At 41.2% G+C, this 18,432-nt stretch overlaps 2 protein-coding genes across 3 annotated transcripts; both read right to left on the bottom strand.

Annotated features, from left to right (window-relative positions):
- Positions 1 to 3,440: 3,440 nt before the first annotated feature.
- On the bottom strand, positions 3,441 to 9,333 carry RB195_014129 (uncharacterized protein; the record flags this gene model as incomplete). The annotated part of the gene is made up of 10 exons (XM_064204261.1): positions 3,441 to 3,544; positions 4,997 to 5,107; positions 5,833 to 5,903; positions 5,963 to 6,043; positions 6,184 to 6,239; positions 6,989 to 7,108; positions 8,265 to 8,399; positions 8,505 to 8,597; positions 8,856 to 8,944; positions 9,186 to 9,333. 10 exons carry the CDS (start codon positions 9,331 to 9,333, stop codon positions 3,441 to 3,443), a joined length of 1,008 nt encoding a protein of 335 aa, XP_064060142.1.
- A 1,008-nt stretch (positions 9,334 to 10,341) lies between these two features.
- On the bottom strand, positions 10,342 to 16,304 carry RB195_014128 (uncharacterized protein; the record flags this gene model as incomplete). Of its 2 annotated transcripts, none has more annotated exons than XM_064204259.1 (9): positions 10,342 to 10,673; positions 11,695 to 11,781; positions 12,350 to 12,482; positions 14,014 to 14,235; positions 14,307 to 14,365; positions 15,196 to 15,322; positions 15,590 to 15,756; positions 15,826 to 15,903; positions 16,184 to 16,304. In XM_064204259.1, 9 exons carry the CDS (start codon positions 16,302 to 16,304, stop codon positions 10,342 to 10,344), a joined length of 1,326 nt encoding a protein of 441 aa, XP_064060140.1. The 2 variants fall into 2 exon arrangements, with proteins under 2 accessions (XP_064060140.1, XP_064060141.1); XM_064204260.1 differs by having other exon boundaries at positions 14,014 to 14,206; positions 14,275 to 14,365; positions 16,184 to 16,268.
- Between the last annotated feature and the right edge of the window lie 2,128 nt (positions 16,305 to 18,432).

Here is an 18,432-nt window from a genome sequence, read left to right as displayed (position 1 = left end):
TTTTGACGTCCGCCATCTTTTTCACTCAATTTGTTTCAGATGGCTCACCCTCGAATCATTATTACCGTAAGAGACATGTTTGTCCATAAAAGCATATCATGCGGCCATTCAATAAGCATCTTTCAGACTAGTGCACATATTCTTCACATATTTTTGAAAAGTTAGACAAAAAAGAAACTAAGAAAAGAAAAGGTATTTCTAAGAGAGAGATTGAATGGGTAGCTATGGGAAAGCAGCTTTCAGATGTAGCAGAAAACCTCAGTAGGATGACGCTCACTTACCAGTAGATTGGTTGACTGCGAAGGCTGGAAGTTTCTGAAGTAGGAGTCACTGTATTCCTTGCCAAACTTAAGCCAAATGAAACTTTGCTATGTATCGCTGAGCAGCAGAAGTGGTCATGACCACAATTCACTTTCCAAGATCCAAATACTTGCATTAAAATCAAAATCAAAACGAACTCGCTCACATCGCTTTAACTAATCGAAGCCGCAAGCCCGCTAAACAGCCGCAAATACGGTAGAGGTTCCACGGTCCAGCGCCCTTCGAATCTACCCGAACAGCGGCCACGCGAGCGCGTTTAAGTAGATTTAATTGAGGCCGAAACACCCGCTCCTTTGGAACCCGTACAGGTCTGGTCCGCTAGAACTAAAAATAATCTAGAGGATATTGGAATCTAATGAGAATCTGCATCCCAAAAAAAGTGCGCGAAACCGCCAATATAAAGCCTTACTTGAAAGACAGGGCTGTCTGAGAACAGACCAAAGAAAGCTCTACTCCGATGCTCTCACAGTGGCTTCGTTATCACAATCGAGATTTCATTCGTAGAGCTCCGCTCCACAAACCAACATCGGAGACATAACAAAATAAACGACTCTGTGAAGATTTAGTAGGTGGTTACCACTTGAGTAGTCTAAGAGATTTATAGTATAAAATTGCGGATAATGGTGAGGAAATTATCAACCGCTTCGCAAAGCGCAGATTAACAGCTGAGCTTGGCGGCAGCATAACACCAATCTGGTGTGAGGGAATCTGCGGAAGCTAGAGATGTGAGTGCAGATTGGGGGAGAGGTGGGAACCGCTTTAGCTCCTACAACGTGCATTAGAACGCTCTTCTATGTACATGTTTCACTCAAAGGCATCACCCCACGAATCTGGAGTAGTATGACTTTCAGGTGGGTTATCCCTATACGGAGTCGTAGATTGTGGGGGGAGAGTGATTCCGTCCATTTCTTCCTAATTGCCGTAATAAACGGCCCGGAAGTTGCGGCGCGTGCACAAGGCTGGCGCTCTCCAATCAAACTCGTTTTAGAAAATAGCGCCCAGGAACGCTCGAAGCCGCATCTCCTCCCATAATCTACGACCCCGTATAGACATAACCCACGTGAAACCCCCTCCACCCCAGATTCGTAGGGTGATGCCTTTAACCCACTGACCGAGTTGCCCGCGGGAGGACCACGGTGATAAAATCACAAAGCTGCACGCATAATGGTCCGGGAATTATTTATTTCTAACGGAAACATGAACAAATACAAAGACCACAAAAAACAAAATTGTCACAGAAATGCAAGGGACGTAGCAGTTGTTCAAAACGGCTTCTGGATATTATCCTCCCAGCGAATGAATAACCCCCTAATGCAGGTTGCATACTCCAGTAATCGCGTAGGCTAGGCATTTTCACAAGTCCCATCTGGATGCGGAGTGCTATGAACTTCTTTAACTCTTTTTATTAGTTTCTATGAATGTGGGATCTCTACTTTTCCGCATCGATTTGTTTCCGTCTCTATTAGATTCATGAGAGCATCATCCAGAAACAACTCAAAGAAATCAAGTGGTGCAGAGCACATCAGTATTGTATTATCTTGTAGCATCGCTTGTCCATCCTTCGCCATCATCATCACTGCTAATTGTACTCATTGAACTGAAAACGGAATCAGAATCATTTTTTGGACAGAGAGCTAGAGCGTCTGCCTGTGAATCATCTATCCCGCCATCACTATCTTCAATCATCAGAGCCTAACAACAACTGCTGGTCGAAACTTTCATCCAGATCAAAATTATTGAAAAAAAAAACTCGAATCCATTACTATCTACAGAAAATTCAAAATTAGGGAATCAATACAAAAATTGGGGTCTCGTGGACCGCCAGTGGGCCACGCCCGGGGCATACTGGAAAAGCGCGCGGTTCCATATGCCAAACACACAAAGAGCGCGCGGTGGGTGGGTTAAAATGGGTTAATGGGTTAAAAGGCTGATAAAGAGACCGCTCGCACTTGGATGCGGCGCGTGCACAAGGCTGACCTGTTGTAGCTGAAATCGTCGCAAGAGACGGCGCCTTCCACGCGGTTTTTTACGACAATAAAGCAGAGGTAGCGGAAACAACCGTATCCCGCAGCCTACAACCTCTGCTCCAGTTTCTCCTGCGCACTCCTTCCAGGTTCGGGGTATGCTGCCTTTAAGTAAGTGACTAGAACATCCTACTGAGGTATTTTTTCACTAAATAAAACAACTATTTACTTTCAGTTTTTGCAGTAACACTATATGGTTTTTAAGAGTCATGTGCGCCTTGTTTTTCCCTCTAGGTTTCCTGCTTTGCTAATGAGGCTTATAGAAGGGCTTCGCAGTTTTTACGTTCCCTCCTTCATTAGTGTCTGAAACAAAATTTTTCTGTCGACATGTTGTTGACAACATCGGAAATCAGTTTTTGCTTACTGCTTTTGACGTGAAGGTTGTTTTTTTTTAATTATTTCCTTATCGTGTCTGACCTTTCTCGTTGTTCAAGTAAAAAGTCTTCATGATGTGATCGTTCCTTTGATTACATTTATACATACACTGACTGTTTAACAATAGAAACAGGGAAACATTCGGAAACTTTTTACATTTCGAAAAAATGTGTGCTTACAATAAGAACATCTCAACACAACTAACTGCTTGAAAATTATGAAACTATAGCATTTACCGCTGTCAGACAAGTCTAGGAGATACGTAATGTTCCCTGAGGAGAGATCAGTACTAATACGAAAACCAATAAAAAAATTTTCTCTAAACACAGAAGAGAATTCAAACGCACACAGGAAGTGGAGTCTTGAATACCTACGATATGGAACATTACACTGATTCAAGACAAGATTGTAAAGTAAAAGAAATTTAAACCCCCATCAATGCGAAACAAAATTTGAGCGGTTGTGTAGGCAACTATCAAATCGTCATTCTCGATCAATACTGCTCATTAAAAAATTCTTCTGTAAGTGAATTAAACGGAACTCTATATGTGAGAATCTGCAAAGAAACAGGAGAAGCTCCTTCGGAATAAAATGCTAGAAAAAATGGTGTTTTAGACGAAAATATAGCGCTCAGACAAGAAATATCTCCTATCAATAAAAGAATTCCAGAACAACAATGGTTCACGTTAATTTCATGAAAACAAAAGAAGTAAGGAAGAGTTAACAAGAATCGGAGGACATCCGTAATGGGCAAACGATCTGACCAGTTTCGAGGAATACACTGAACACACAGAAGAACAAGTAGGATACGATCATTACGAGACCTAAAAAAAAACATGATTCTAAATGTATTTTGTACTTTTTAAAGATAAGGTTCACATCAGAGCTATCTTACTGGAACCAGAACTGTCTCATAACAGCAAACAATATTGGGGCCAAAACAACACGGTGCAGGTGGCTGTGCTCGAAACGGCGCGGTAGCGGTCATGATGGGTGGGGAACCTTGCTAGGATTATCCACCGCTGCAGTTCGCGAAGGTCTCACGTCGATTCCAACCGCAGTCACCACTGCGTTGCTTCGAGCGCAACCGCTTACGCAACTGCGCCGTGCTTCACTTCGCTTTGATACGACTATTTCTCTAGTTTAAAGGCATCACTCCACGAGTCTGAGGTAGTACCGATTTCAGGTGGAGTATTCGTATACGGGATCGTAGATTATGGAGAGAATGGTGATTCTGTCCATTTCTTCCTAATTGTCGTAAGAAAAAAACGGCCTGCACGATACGGCTTCGAGCGATTCGGCGCGCTATTTTCTACGACGAGTTCGATTGGAGCACGCCAACCGTGTGCGGCGCCGCATCTTCCGGGCTTTTTACGGCAATTAGGAAGAAATGGACGGGATCACCCTCCTCTCCATAATCTATTATCTCGTACAAGGATACTCTACCTGAAATATTAAGAAAAAATACTAAAATACTACACATTCGTGTAGAAACATACATACATACACATGTAGAGATGCTATGAACCAATCTGCACACTATTAATTGGGCCACTACAAAGCTCAATTACGGGTCAGCCGTATTTCAGCCGCACTAACTTTCTGCAGTGCACAAATAAGTTAACAGTAAGATCACGAAAACATGACGAGATGAGAGTCTACGTCCCCGTGAAATAGGAGCGAACTTGAGCAGGGAATGGAAACGGAGCTGTTAATAATAGCAAACCCCTTTGAATGATATATGTCGCACTAGTCGCTGTTGCACTAGTCTATAGTAGATCTATATAACATAAGCAAATAAGAGAAATACGAAAAAAAAAACTTTAAAAAACGAAAAAACCAGGAAGAAAAGCAAAAAAGAAGACAACCAGACAACCAGAACCAATATCGAATTTGGCCAAATTTGATATTGGTCGAATTGTTTGCTGGTATTGATCTTCTGTGCGGTGAGGCGAATCCTAATGGGGACCCAGTACTGTAGAGAGGATGGAGTGTAGTTTGCTGTTTTTGGATGTTCACGACCTGCTCGCAATTCCCTACGATGTCCTTGTAAAGGGTTGTGCAATCACCACTCACTACAACAACGGAACACTTCCGTAGGACAACGGTACGGAGGAGGGAAGAGTTCACTGCATACGAGGTTTACAACGCGTTTAGATTCGCAGCGAAAGCAAAATCAAATTAACCTTCGAAATTTCTGGATGACTACCTGGAACAAACAGCGGGGTCTCGAAATAGACTCGATCAATGTAGAGCTCCTTATTAAAGAAACCCACCAAATATTTTGTCCATTCTCCACCGAGACAAAGCGATGGCGACAACCAAAAAGACTAGCATCATGAACAACATTCCAACGCTGCAGATGAGTCCATTGGATATGACTGATACTGAAACAGTACGAAAAGGTTTAACATCACATGTTTTGCATTCTGTACTATCGCAGAAACTTACTGGCATCATACTATGAGGTGCAAATTAATATAAAAGTCAGAAAAAATAAATGAAAAAGGAAAAAAGTTGAACCATTTCAATAATGAGAGGAAACTTTAAGACATACAATGTATCTGCTGTTTATTCTTTGTGTAACATGTGGGAAAAGAGTACAGAGCAAATGGAAGACCTTTTTTATTCTGAGTTTCGTCTTCAATGGCTTAACTGATCTTGGAAGAACCATGTTCACCTCGAAACTCCATCATTGTAAAAATCGAACCAATTTAACGTACATCCATGTCAGAAGGGTACTGCACATATTTAACTAAATAATGTGCAGTCCGGCTATATGCACTACCACAAGCCAAAATCTTTAAAGGTAAGATGGTTCTGTTATGTTCTGTGATCCAAGGTGATGCTAGAAGAGGAAAACGTGAAAATGCTCACGTCAAAGCAACCTCCTCCTGAGGGGCAGGATGACAGCGGAACGTTCTTTTTTTCGGACAAGTTCGATTCTTTAAAAAAATTATAAAAAGAAATGAGGGGCATTAGAGAAAGACAGAAACACTAGAATGCTCTAAATTGTTTTAAAAGGTCTGCAGTATGCCAGGCCATATTCTTATCTTGTAAATTCAAAAATTAGCTCATTGGCAATGAGAGGTAGTAGGTTAGTAAAACATACCAGTTGGAAATGGACCGTTTCCCATGCGAAACAATGCGACAATGAAGTACAGCAGCCAAGGTATCGGAAGCCTGGAAGGCTCTCCATGAACAGAATTCAATTGTAAACTTACAATGATGGTAATTCGTACCCTACACAAATATCGAATAGGTTGCTGCCGATGGAGCTCGATACGGCCATATCTCCCAATCCCTTCCGAGCAACAATTACACTGCATTTCATATGTAATAGTTCAATGTGTAGTTAAATAATAATGTATTGTATATAATGTGTGTATTATAATAAAAGTTAACGGCTATGCTAACTTGCGCAGTATTTTTCAGCAGTTCAAATCTCACATTAATGACCTACCTTGTAATGAGATCGGGGATGCTAGTACCAGCTGCAAGTATGGTGAGACCCATAATCTGCAAAAGAGAAGCTGAAAGCCAGGATCTTAATCTCCTTGAAATTGAGAGGGTCTAACTGAGAAAGGAAAATTCTTTAGAAACTTCCTAGATATTAATTTACGTCCTTAACGTAAACTGTCACTAACAGTTTACGTTAAGGACGTCCTTTGTGAATTAAAACGTGAGAGCTCCTTTGTTTCCCTACTTCAATTGTGTACTTCGTCGACTTAACGAGGAACATCAAGGAAAGGAATTCCTTCAATAGAAGAGAGATTCCGGTTTAGAACGGGTTTTTTTAAACGGTTCGAAAGCCTGAGAATTAATGGCAGAGATATGTAAATGTCATGAAATATTGCTATAAATAAAAATATCCCGCTTACAGGATTGGATGTACATGCATTCCGAAAAATTAAACTAACTTGGCTTTTACCTTTAATTTTATTCGGATTCGGAAACAACGTTAACAATTTTTGAGAAAACATTACCTTTTTCAGCTGTGTGATATTTAGTACTTTCTATGCACGTACATACTTGCTATTCTCATTAATCAAACGCATTATTGCCCACCGTCCCGAGTCCTGATAAAATCACTAACATTTTTGTTCACTAAGAGCACCTTGAGGTAAGATTGCCATTTTTCTATTCCTTTATTTAACTATTCTTACAGTCGTTTCACGTTTTCATAGAACACAATGCATTCTGTTGAACGATCTCAGTTCCAGAACCAGAACCAAGTTCATACAAACTATTCAAGGGAAAACACCCACTTCTGTAGGAATACCGAACGTCTCTCCAATTGTGTTCGCCCACCATACCATTAAGTAGGAGAATAGCGCTATCCATAATACTGATCCAACGAAGGTAACTATGAACCACGACCGCCAAGACTGCAACAAGTTTTCTTGAAGTTTAGTTTTATTTGGATGTTTTTTCCTTCTGCAATTTGTTTATTACGACATCGAGAGCAGGTTAAGATTCTGGGGGTACAAATAAGTTTTGAGGAATTTAAAAAGATGGTGTAACCACCAAGATTTATGCCAAATCCAAGAGGAGCTCGCTGAAACTTTGCGAGTGACTCAAAAAGCGATTTTGAACTCTCTCCCAAGGTCATTGGTAGGGTTCAAAAACAACGGAATTGGGTTGTGCATGAACTCAAGCAAGAGACGTCGAACGCCATTTTCTCACTTGCGAACAACTGCTCCAAAGGCAAAATCGGAATGGTTTTTCGCATCGCTTGGTGATGGAGGACGAAAAATAGGTCCACTACGACGATTCAAAGCGCACAAAAGCGTGGGATAAGCTCGGAAATGCATCGACTTCAACAGCCAAACCAAATATTCATGACAAGAGGTTAATGCTGAGCATCTGGTGGGATCAGCTCGGGGCAATCTACTATGAGCTGCTCCAGCCTAACGAAACCGTCAAGTCGTCATAAACGTTACCAACAACAATTGATGCAGTTGAGCCGAGGACTGAAGTCCACACGCCCTCAATATGCCAAAAGACATAACAAAGTGATCTTTCAGCACCACAATGCTCGTCCACATGTTGCAAAAAATAGTCGAGGGAACTTTGGAGGCGCTTAAATGAGATATCCTACTCCACCTGTCATATACACCAGACATTGCCCCTCCCGACTGCTTGGTCCTTTCGATCACTCACGGGCCAACAGCACTTCGTTTCTTACGAAGAAACCAAAAATAGGCTCGATTCTTGAATCACCTCAAAAGGCGAGGAATTTTTTCCAACGCGGAATTCGCATGCTGCCTGAAAGATGGAGAAAAGTCGAAGCTAACAATGGACAATATTTTGAATGAAATATGTTGTATCAATTATTCTGAATAAAGTTTTAGAATTACAAAAAACCTCAAAACTTATTTGCGCCCCCAACAATACTTTGGACAGTAGATTTTATAGGTAGGTCATGGTTTCTTTCACCCAAACGGAAATAAAAATAATTCAAAAATTCCTTTACAATTTATTGCGTTTTGGGTAATGCATGAGAGAAGGCACCTAAGTACTGTAAAATAGTTCTGAGCTAACCGGTTTACGGACGTCTGGTAGAGTTAAAGCCAGAGGAAACGTGATGGGAGCAAGAAGCAGAAATATGACTCTTTTTAACGGAGCATCTGGCCAAGATAAGTCCAGCGGTTGCTCATCTCCGGATGTAATAGAGAGCTTAAATTAATAAAATCGAAAATTAAACGGTAAAGAAGATAGTCCTTCATAAACAGAATTGTCTTGAAAACTGCACATCCTAACACTCCGAAAGCAGTACTGCACCTTATCTATGTTCAAAGGCGGTATTGTGATGACCTTCTCAGGCGGTGCACGCTGGGGTTCCTGTCTAATATTTCCATTTCGAGTATCTTTCGCCTAAATATCATTTCCTGCAATTATCTCACAGTGATATATGTAGCAATACATGTACTTCTTGATTCAGTGAGAAATGTGTTGTCCTCGCGGTTATCTTTCTAGAAACATTTTCTTTAAAAAAAAGGTGTGATGATTGAGAAACAGCTAGTTAGTAAAGATTCTGAAGTTATCCGCTGCATGACCGGAATAAATACGAAAACAAGACTAATGAAAGATAATGTGTAGCTGACAAACGATTTGAATACTAGCAGCACTTACCTCCTGATTTGGTTCAGTTGCATCCAAGGGCGTAACTCGATTCCCGTGTCTTGCCACTGATCCACTTACAGTTTTAATAGCGTTATTATCTGAACACTAATTTTCCTAAGTGATGAAAAAAGGAAAAGGAACCGAAACAATTGTCTTCAAGAAATTTCATTATATTAGAGTCAATGTATACTACAGGCTGAGATTTATATGTGTGTACATAAGCATCAGTAATAGATGCAGATTTTTTGCGAAGGGAAGCGCAAAAAAAAAGAGTAGAACCGGTGGGAAATTGCTGCGACCTTTGAAAAATCAATAAATGACTCGATTTAAAAAACGGACTGATGTCACGGCCTAACGTCGCTATCCACATCTCCGCCGCTGTGTCCTCCTTGGACATATCCAAGGACGACACACCGGCGGAGGTGCGGATAGCCGCCTCCTGTTCAATTTTCAGCTGGAGTTCATCTATCTTATTCCTCAGTTCCATAATCTGGGAAACGCTCCGTCTCTATTGAAGTTCTTGTCAACGCCAAGTGTCCTCAAATCTCCTTTTACCAACTCCGTCAGAACCATTCTTTTACGACGTTTTTTCCACGTCGAGCATGGGTGCATCCTTGACACAACTTGGACAAAACGATCATACGGTCTTCTTATAGCGTGTCCTAAAAAGCGAAGACCGAACCAAACCGAGCCAAGAAAAGTCCGCAACGGATAGCTTCATGAGGAGAAGAATTATGATAGCGTGCCTCCACAAGTCACATGCTCTTTTGTCAATCATGTCAATTGAACGGATAATTTTCGCCAGTTCACCAATCCCAGAGCGATAACGAGATTTCAACATTTCTGCGTTAATTCCATCATCTCCGCAGTGCCCAAGTTTAGAGACAGACAGACAACAGACAGTGCTTGATGGATCAACAAAGTGTTCAACTGTTTGCTCCAAGTTGGAAGGGTTTTATTAGCCACAATGCCTTAGAAGTGTTTGGGACAGACAAACACCTCTTCATCTTGCCAGTGTGGACGTGGAGTGTCACGTCTCTGTTTACGAAGCAACTTCCATCTCGAATTCGAACTCCAGCTTCTCCTGCTTAAGCAATAGCGCAGGCAACATATACAGAGTTGTACGCCAATTGTGTTTCCGCAAATGCAAAGGCAAACTTTCTTCGACGTCAAAACTGAGAACGTTTCCTTCACAGAGTTCTGAGTATGTCTACTGAAAAAGTCGTCGTCCGTTCTCTTTTTGGTCCACAATCCAACGTTAATGGACATCCGTTGGAGAACTCCTTTCAACATTCGTCATCTACAGACCTGCCAGATCGAGCTTTGGTTGATAGAGAACTCCTCGACTCCTTTTCTGGGACTGACCGATAAACTGAAAAAAAGATGTGCTGTGGTCGAAGTCGAATGCGAAATCCCGAATAGCCTTCGGATTTTCGAAAAAGTTCTTCGTCTGATCTGACTGGAGTTTAATAGCTGGCATTGTCCGCTTGCTTTGCTATTTTGGGCCTAAAGGGGTAGTTCCTTGCAACGTGAGCGTAATACGTCCATATTTCCCTCCTGAATGCTGGAACTGTTGACGACATTCATCTGATCGCAAAGTATACTGTTGTCCTATTTTTGTATTCGTTGCATAATACCATCTTCCAAGCACATCGCCCTGTAGTTCCATTCCCATATTTCCACTTCCATCAGTTCTGACAAGAAGCGACTGCTGGATTGGCATCTTGGCCATCAGCACTGAGTTCATCGTAACAGGCTTCCTCCTCATATTCTTCAGCAGCTTCTGTAGGTGCATTAGCACTTGCGATGCGGAGTTTCTGTTCTTATCTTAAAAAGTCTTATCTTGTAAAATGTGGCCAGAGAATATTTATGTGCGATGTTTTCTCTTCTGGTTTTTCTAGCTCCCCAACATTTCCTGCTTTCTGCTTTTAAAATGAAAACTTTGATGTTTCAATTATTTACTATGTATGAGTTGTTTCTTTAGCGGATACACATCTAGGACAACATTATCTATCTAAAGCATACTGGCTCCAGAAAGTTCTGCATCATTCAGAAATTCATCTCAGGCTCCGTCAACCTCTAGGGAAAGCTTTTGTCTTCTAGGGACGCAAAACCGCAAGATATCTTAAGTTACCCGTAGAGTTCCACTAGCGCTGGTACACATACAACTGGATATCAGACCGCGGCGGGTATGACTGTTCGTAGGTAGCGTTAAGGTGGACTTTTTTTTTATCCGGTTTCCTTTCGTCATAAGCAAAAAAGGATAGAAACTCATGCTTAGCCAGCAGTGCTTCCATCTTCTTCTTTTGGAAAATCGGCGAAACTGTCGAAAAAACGAAAGATTCAAACCAGATTTGGTTGGGGGAACATGACCATTCCTCCGGCATTTGTAGTAGAAAACTGACTCTGTGGTTTTTAATGCTCATAACTTCGGTCATGGAGAAGCTGATGTCTTCGCTATTCAGACGCTTTCTACCACGTAATATTTATGACAAGAAAGTTTGTGCCACCCGTTTCACATGCACCTGTTGGGCAGGAGCGATTTGGACATTCCAATTGAAGATTCAAAAAAGTCTCAAATACAGCAATAAATTCAATGAGCAAACTATATACTTCTAGCCAAGAACAACGGTCATGACGATAAAAAAAAATGTCTAAGGAAACTCTCTATCGTATCAATCCGCCTGGCCAACGCGTTTTACTGCGATTCCGAATCATTGAGGGCGAGCGTTGACCTATACAACGCTTTGCGGGGCCAGGTGATGTATCAGGTCAGTGTTTTTCATAAGGATACAATTTATTAAGAATATTAATAAGGATATAATTGGTTATTCGAAACATCTCTTACTGGTTTTGAAGAACACTTTGTCCGTGGCAGGCTTTACATTGATGTTCCGCGCATTTGTCTCCTTGGTGCTGGGTGCCTGCTCGTTTTCTGCAAAAGTAAAGCCTTCCAACCACCCCTATAAATTTACGAAATTTAAAGGCATGCTATATCTTAGAGTCATCTCCCCCGTTTTTTCTTCTCTTGCCTATTTATTAATTAGTACAGTAGTCTTCAAGCCTTGCATCTTGCACTTGTACCCGTAACTGACATATCGATAGCTTCATCCAGTGGCTGTAGGTAAATGTATCCAGGATTTCAAATGGCTTTCGTTAACAATTTTTCAAACGAAAATCGGACGAATTGTAAAAAAAAATCGAAAAGATGATCTGGTCTGAGCAACGAGGAGGGAAGAAGTAGGAACTGCTTTCAAAGCAAAGAGGGAGCAAAGAGGGAGTTACCGCGGCAAACACGTCTAGTACAAGACATTCAGCACCAACATATGCACCTTTTTCTTTATTAAAATCTCAAAATGGTTGATATTTATTGGTCACGTTTTCACGCATACCCTGCGTCTGCAGCAGGGCACGCTGCATCATCATGCTGATGTTGTTTAATGTCTCAAATTCTGTCTGTTTCTTTCAAAACTTGGTTCTTGTGCCCCAAATTTTTGTCATACCGCTTTCTTCGTCACTTCCGATTGCCATTTGGGCGATTCCATTCCTTAACTGACCTCCTCCATGTATCATCGGAATTGATCGGCGGTGCTCTCTGTTGAATTGCGGAACGGAGTCACTGGACGGTACAAGATTCTAAATGAGGGTAAAGTTAAGGAAAAGTCACTGCGTCTTTCCATAAACGTCGCGTCTAAAATCGACAAAAATTCTCAGGAAAAATTCCTGTACATAACAATGCTGCGTCCTAAAATTTGTAGTGACATTGTACATCTGAGTTAATTTGTTGTTGATCTTCTTTGTAACCTTACTGTACCCGAAAACTGTGATACGTATTTGCATTTATATGCTCATTGCAGAGAACGCGCTTTTCTTATCAGTACAGCAGTCCAGATTCATGCAAAACTAATATTCTAACGCGTAGAATTGTTTCAGATCGCCGCTCAAAATCCGAGTACAGATTAAAGAAGAATGAACAACGAAAACGAGAAACCAGAACTGCGTGTTGTGGGCCAAAGGATGAAGTGTGATTGGCAAAATACTTACAACAGTAATTACTCATAAAGTCGTAATTATGGCAGATTACAACAGTAATCTGCCATAATTACGACTTTATGAGTACATGGGCAAACGTTGATGTTTCCATATTTCGGAGCTTCTTTGAGCTATTTTTCTGAAACGTTATTGCTTCTACGTTCCTCTTCCCTTTCATACCATACCATTTCCTTCCAGAAGTGCTTCTTATTTGATGCGATAAAATGTGCAAGCCTCACATCCGGGAAAGGGCACGTTGCAACGGATGTTGTTATGCAAAAGATTTGGAAGACAAATTTCCTTGCAGAGGAATTCACTAGGTTACTCACTTGCACAGCACCATCCAAACATGAATTTGGCACGGCATCTTCACACAAAAAAGGGGCAAATTTCAATGAAATACGCACAATAGAATCAAAATGAAATGAACTACGGCGCAGTTGTTAAGCGGTGCGGTGCTGCGTAGCAGTTAGGATCTGGGGAGGATCCATGCCTGCACCATTCTTCGCTACAGTACACCTCGATTCCAGTCTGCACCGCGCCGCTTCGAGCGCAGCCGCTTACGCAACTGCCCCGTTCATTGTGTCGTTTTGACCCTACTAAAATCCACTCTGATTCAAAAATCAGGTTACTTGAAAGGATGCGTTAGGAAGGGAAACGTGTGTACGAGACGTTACATCCATAGTAATAGCAATTTTTACTGCTGCTGCAAAACAAGAAAACAACTTTGTTTCTAACCAGGATGTTTTCTTGTTCTCTTTTTTATTGATTTCCTTCACGATTGAATGGATGAAGGAGGAAAATGAACGTGATCGAATGAACGTGAATGCTGATCAATGGATATGAATACGAAGGTGAATAAACAGATGAATCAGTGACTATGAATGTGAAGGGATGGGCGAGGGAATGAATGAATGGATGAATGGATGAGTGATTGAATAAAGTGAATGAAATATCAGGGATGGAAATACATATTATCATATCTTTTATATTCATGTCAGTTCTAGGTAGAATTTATGCTGCTTCTCAACAGGTAATGGAGACATCAAGAAAGTCCTCATTATCGGTTGAGCTGCAGGTAGTCCAATTTTAAACAATTTTAACTGCTCGCGCAATATGGAAGCCACAAACTCACGTTCCCTTGAGGACCATTGCTCTGGCTCTTCAGAAATCCCTTGACAACAGCTTCCACTTCAGTGTTGTATTTCATGAATATCCCATAGATGATGTAAATCAAGAACATAGTGAGTGCTTCGTGCCACGAGACCTTTTCGTCAGAGAAGAAAATCACAAGAAATAACAGTGCCACTATGTAGAATGTCATGTCCCTCAAACAGCCAGTTATTGCAATCTCAAACTGAATGAGAACGATTCAGAGTGAGAGAACGACGAGCACCTGAAAAGCGGCCACCACGTCAGGTGCAGCACCTCACGAGAGAACAACGTACAAAAAGCAAGCACGCACAGTATGTTGAATGTCGCACTACCTGAAAACATCTGCCATGAATGAGATAGAAACCGTCTAAGTGATTCGTCAACATATTAGTTTTTCGTCACATCTCATTTTAATCAAAATTCGAAAGGTTGTATCACTTTGGCAGCCGACATGATGGTTTTATACGGAAGAAATTACGGTTAAGTGAGTTAATCCTTGAAGATGTTGAAGACATTGAAGGGATTCCATGACTGACAACGTTCACATTCACTTGAGAGCAACAGTTGAGGAAACGACTGATCAGCGCAGATCGAAATGGGTCAAAATTGTGTATTCTTCCTGAATGCTTAACCATCATGACAGCTGCTCGGAGTTACCTAACAGCGACATGATTCAACTGTTTTGTAGCCTTTGCAAATTATGCTAGTAACATTCAAAGTTCCCACTAGAAATCTTAAAAAACACTCTTGGTTGCAGCGCTGTCTCCAACGATCCAACTAAATAAGTGTAGTAGAACAGTACCTACTCGCAACCTGTCTGCGAGAGCTCCTGCTACCTATCTGAATTACATTGAATTGGAGACATTGTACGATGACTGCTGTCCACGCTCTATCGTTTAGGTGGCACGGTGCAATGAATCAATGAATGCTGTTCCTCACTCTTTTTTAAATTATTTTCGGATACGTTAAGAGTTCATAACTTTTGGACGAATTTGGAGAAAAAACTTGAAGAAATCACCCCCCCCCCCCCCCATGATTGATGAAGGCAAATAAGGGCAATGAGCCTATTTTCTGCAGTTCCATCAAATCATTTCGTAGCAAACACGTTCAAATTTGAACGCAGAAATGCTGTTGAATACATGCATAAAATCCATGTACGTACCTACAATTGTTCCAATACCCACGTTGTTCTGTGCGACAAAAACACCAAACACTGATGTGAAAAATTCTGGTGCTGATCCACCGGCAGCCATAAACGTTGCACCGGCAACGTCTTCGGAGATATCTAACTAAAATAGAAGAAATCGATAGTTTCTTGTGTTATTAATTATTCCATTAATTATATTTTTGTGCTAAACATACTAAGCTACGAAAAACTATTATTTGCATGAAAATATTTGAAATCGGCAAACATGATACTTTTTTTCTCTGCATCAACCCTATATCAGCGGATCTTCCCTTTCTAAAGTTAAAATGGAAAGTTTTTCTTCTTATTTTCAGAATTCACATGATATTGATTTTTTCGTTATAATTTTAGGCTATGCTAGTTCGCTCACGACGTCGATCAGCACAGAGAGACTAGGCACGAAGAATTCATCACACACAACCGCCAGCGCCACAAACATGTAAACGAGACCGCCTAAATGGAGAAGGATGGCGCCATGTCGTCGCTGATCCAAAGTGAAAAGGTCAGGAGGGAACTGTTCCGACGACTCGTTAGGAGCTAAATGGCGGAGATAAATTCCCGTACGATATGCGATATCTAGTTTTGTTCTGATAATTAGCAGCTCACCGCTTTTTCCTTTCAAGCAGTCCGTGTACCGATTTGCCGATCGAGTAACTCGACGAACATGTGGAGTATCGCTGAACTCTGGAGTAATACTGATTTTGTTCCCCTATGTTTGACAATAATATAAATTTGCTATTTTATAAAATAGTGTCCATGTTCAACTCTCCTAGAATCTTTTATCCTTTGGATACTCAGTTCGCTTATTTGCTTCCTTTAATTTCATGGTTCAAAGAAGTCGAACCGTTATCTGTCACTTAAGATCGATAATAATCCTGGCTTACAGCCAACCTAGCTTCTGTAACAGTCCTTAGCTCAACCTCTCAGGAATCACCTTTGGCTAAGTACTGCCAGATAAGCTCACCTCGAAAAGCGTTAGATGTAATTGCAACAAGCCCGAAACAGGCAGCGAAACTAGCCAAGGCTGGTACTAGAAACGTCCGTCGCATTCGACGCCGAGCTAGTTGAAACTCACTTTTTCTCATACCCACATTGGAAATGCAGTAGATCCTAGTAACAGAGTGAAATATAGGCGTCCGCTGTTTGAAATCATTTGGCAACAATGCACATTATCAAAAGACGACAACGATTGAAACTAAAGGAAGAATGAAAAAGAAAGACAGACAAGAGTAGCAGGATGAGCGCATGGAAATCTCGTATCGTATATTGTTGATCAATAGCTAAGAAATGCTAAAAACAGAGTAATTTTTCCTTACCGAACATGTCTTTGCTCACAATACTCATTTGTAGTAGAATTTTTACTACTTTCTATCCATGTTTATACACATTTTTTAATGAAAACCCCATACAGAAGCCAACTCTTTACAAGTAGAGAATTTTGCTTAATTTCTTTATTCTTTTTTCAGTTATATAAAGTCTTTTTTTAGAAAGAAATAGGCAATATAAAGGATTATTCTTCTCTCCCTTCAATCAGTTCAGTAACTTAGAGCAAATTTCTGCCATCTGTTATTCGCTGGCAACAAACTTTTCCTTCGCCAGCAAGAGTTATTTTATCAAATGGTTAAAGAAAGTGTACAGGGTGGTATAACCGTTGTCAGGCACGAACCGCGACTATATGACGGCATATTTTTATTTAACAATCTATTATTTGTACCGAGTATACAAGTCTGATTGTTTGCTGCACATGCTCCGACAAACGTTCACTAAAGACAAAAGCATGACAGCGCACGAACTATGAGTAATCGGGTCAGAACAACATGAAGTGAACGACATACAGTTGCGGCACTCAAAGCGGCACGATGGAGCTACAAGTTGGGTTCGAGGTGGAACCATCTCGAACTACAATGCAGCGATGAGTAGTCCTTGTAGGGGTTCCCTCTCGATCCTGACTGCCATGCTCCTCCGCACTACGAGCGCAACCTCTTACACAAGTGCATCAAGCTTCATGTTATTTTGGTCCGACTATAACTTGCACTGTTGTAAAGTCCACGTTTCATGCAAAAATGCAAAAAAGCTGCACACTGCCAGAACACATCTCCTTATAGATCAAATGTCTAGAGAGAACAAAGAATCTTTAGCAGCAAACATCGTTTCGTAACTTTGAATTGCCGAGCAACATTTTCTGCATTGTAGAAGACACTCACCAGAGGATGCGCCATCAGACGCATCAAATACTACAGCACCCGCTACGATGATACTGATAGGAAGAAAGTATGAAGGTGCTTGGTAGCTGTGAAGTACAGATACAATGAACCAGTGGAGGAATTTAGCTCGACTTCGTCAAGAAGCGCCCTTGTGCGGCTGCGAGAGCGCAAATGACGCAAAGTCTGCATACAAGGTGTTAATGAACGTGCAGAAAAAACTGAAGATTTTCAAAGGAACACTTGGTAGACCACTGCAGGCGGACTTTATCACTGCTTCTACATTCAATAGGATTCAAGAGCGAAGGACAACAATTTTTAAGCTTCACTTCGATGCGTTTTGACAAGTAACATCTCATTATCGAATATCCGCAAATCTGAAGTTGTCTGGGACATCTCGCTCGATTCTCACCACCGAATTTCAAGCACATTTTTCTTATATTCACGCTGCAGAGAAAATACTAGCGGTTTGGACAAAAGAAGTTTGCCTTTGCATCCGCGGAGACAGGACCCACATATAATTCTGGATGTGTCGTTCACACTACTTTCGGCAATGATAAGCGCCAGAGGAGGAAGGCAAAACTAATAGGACAATACAGCGGCAAAATGAAGATGTCTAAGTCTGTCCTCAACGTAGCTAATGGAGTCGCTATAAGATCCCAAATTGGAGGGACCACTTCAAAGCGTTACTGAGCCGCCTTGCGCCATCAGTGCTTGAACTCGAACACTCCAATGAACGATGTCCACCACAGTCAGTGAAAACCACCGAAACTAAAAAGAACAATCCATCTAGTCCGTGTTTTAAATAAAGATTGGAAAGTTTGGAGGTGGCGACAGAATTAGCGCAAAAATGCTCAACTCTCTTCCTCTTTCCTAGATTCGTGACATGACGGAAATCATCCGTTTAATGTGGATTGAGGGATATCCAACTTGAGGAGACACTCTATCCTAATTCCACGAGAAGATGACTATCACCGAACTCAAAAATGTGAGTACCGTACAAGATGAAGTG

The sequence above is a fragment of the Necator americanus genome, chromosome V, assembly GCF_031761385.1.
Source record: "Necator americanus strain Aroian chromosome V, whole genome shotgun sequence".
NCBI lineage: Eukaryota > Metazoa > Nematoda > Chromadorea > Rhabditida > Ancylostomatidae > Necator > Necator americanus.
The sequence above is the reverse complement of the archived record's forward strand: the minus strand, read 5'-3'. Positions and strand labels throughout refer to the sequence as shown.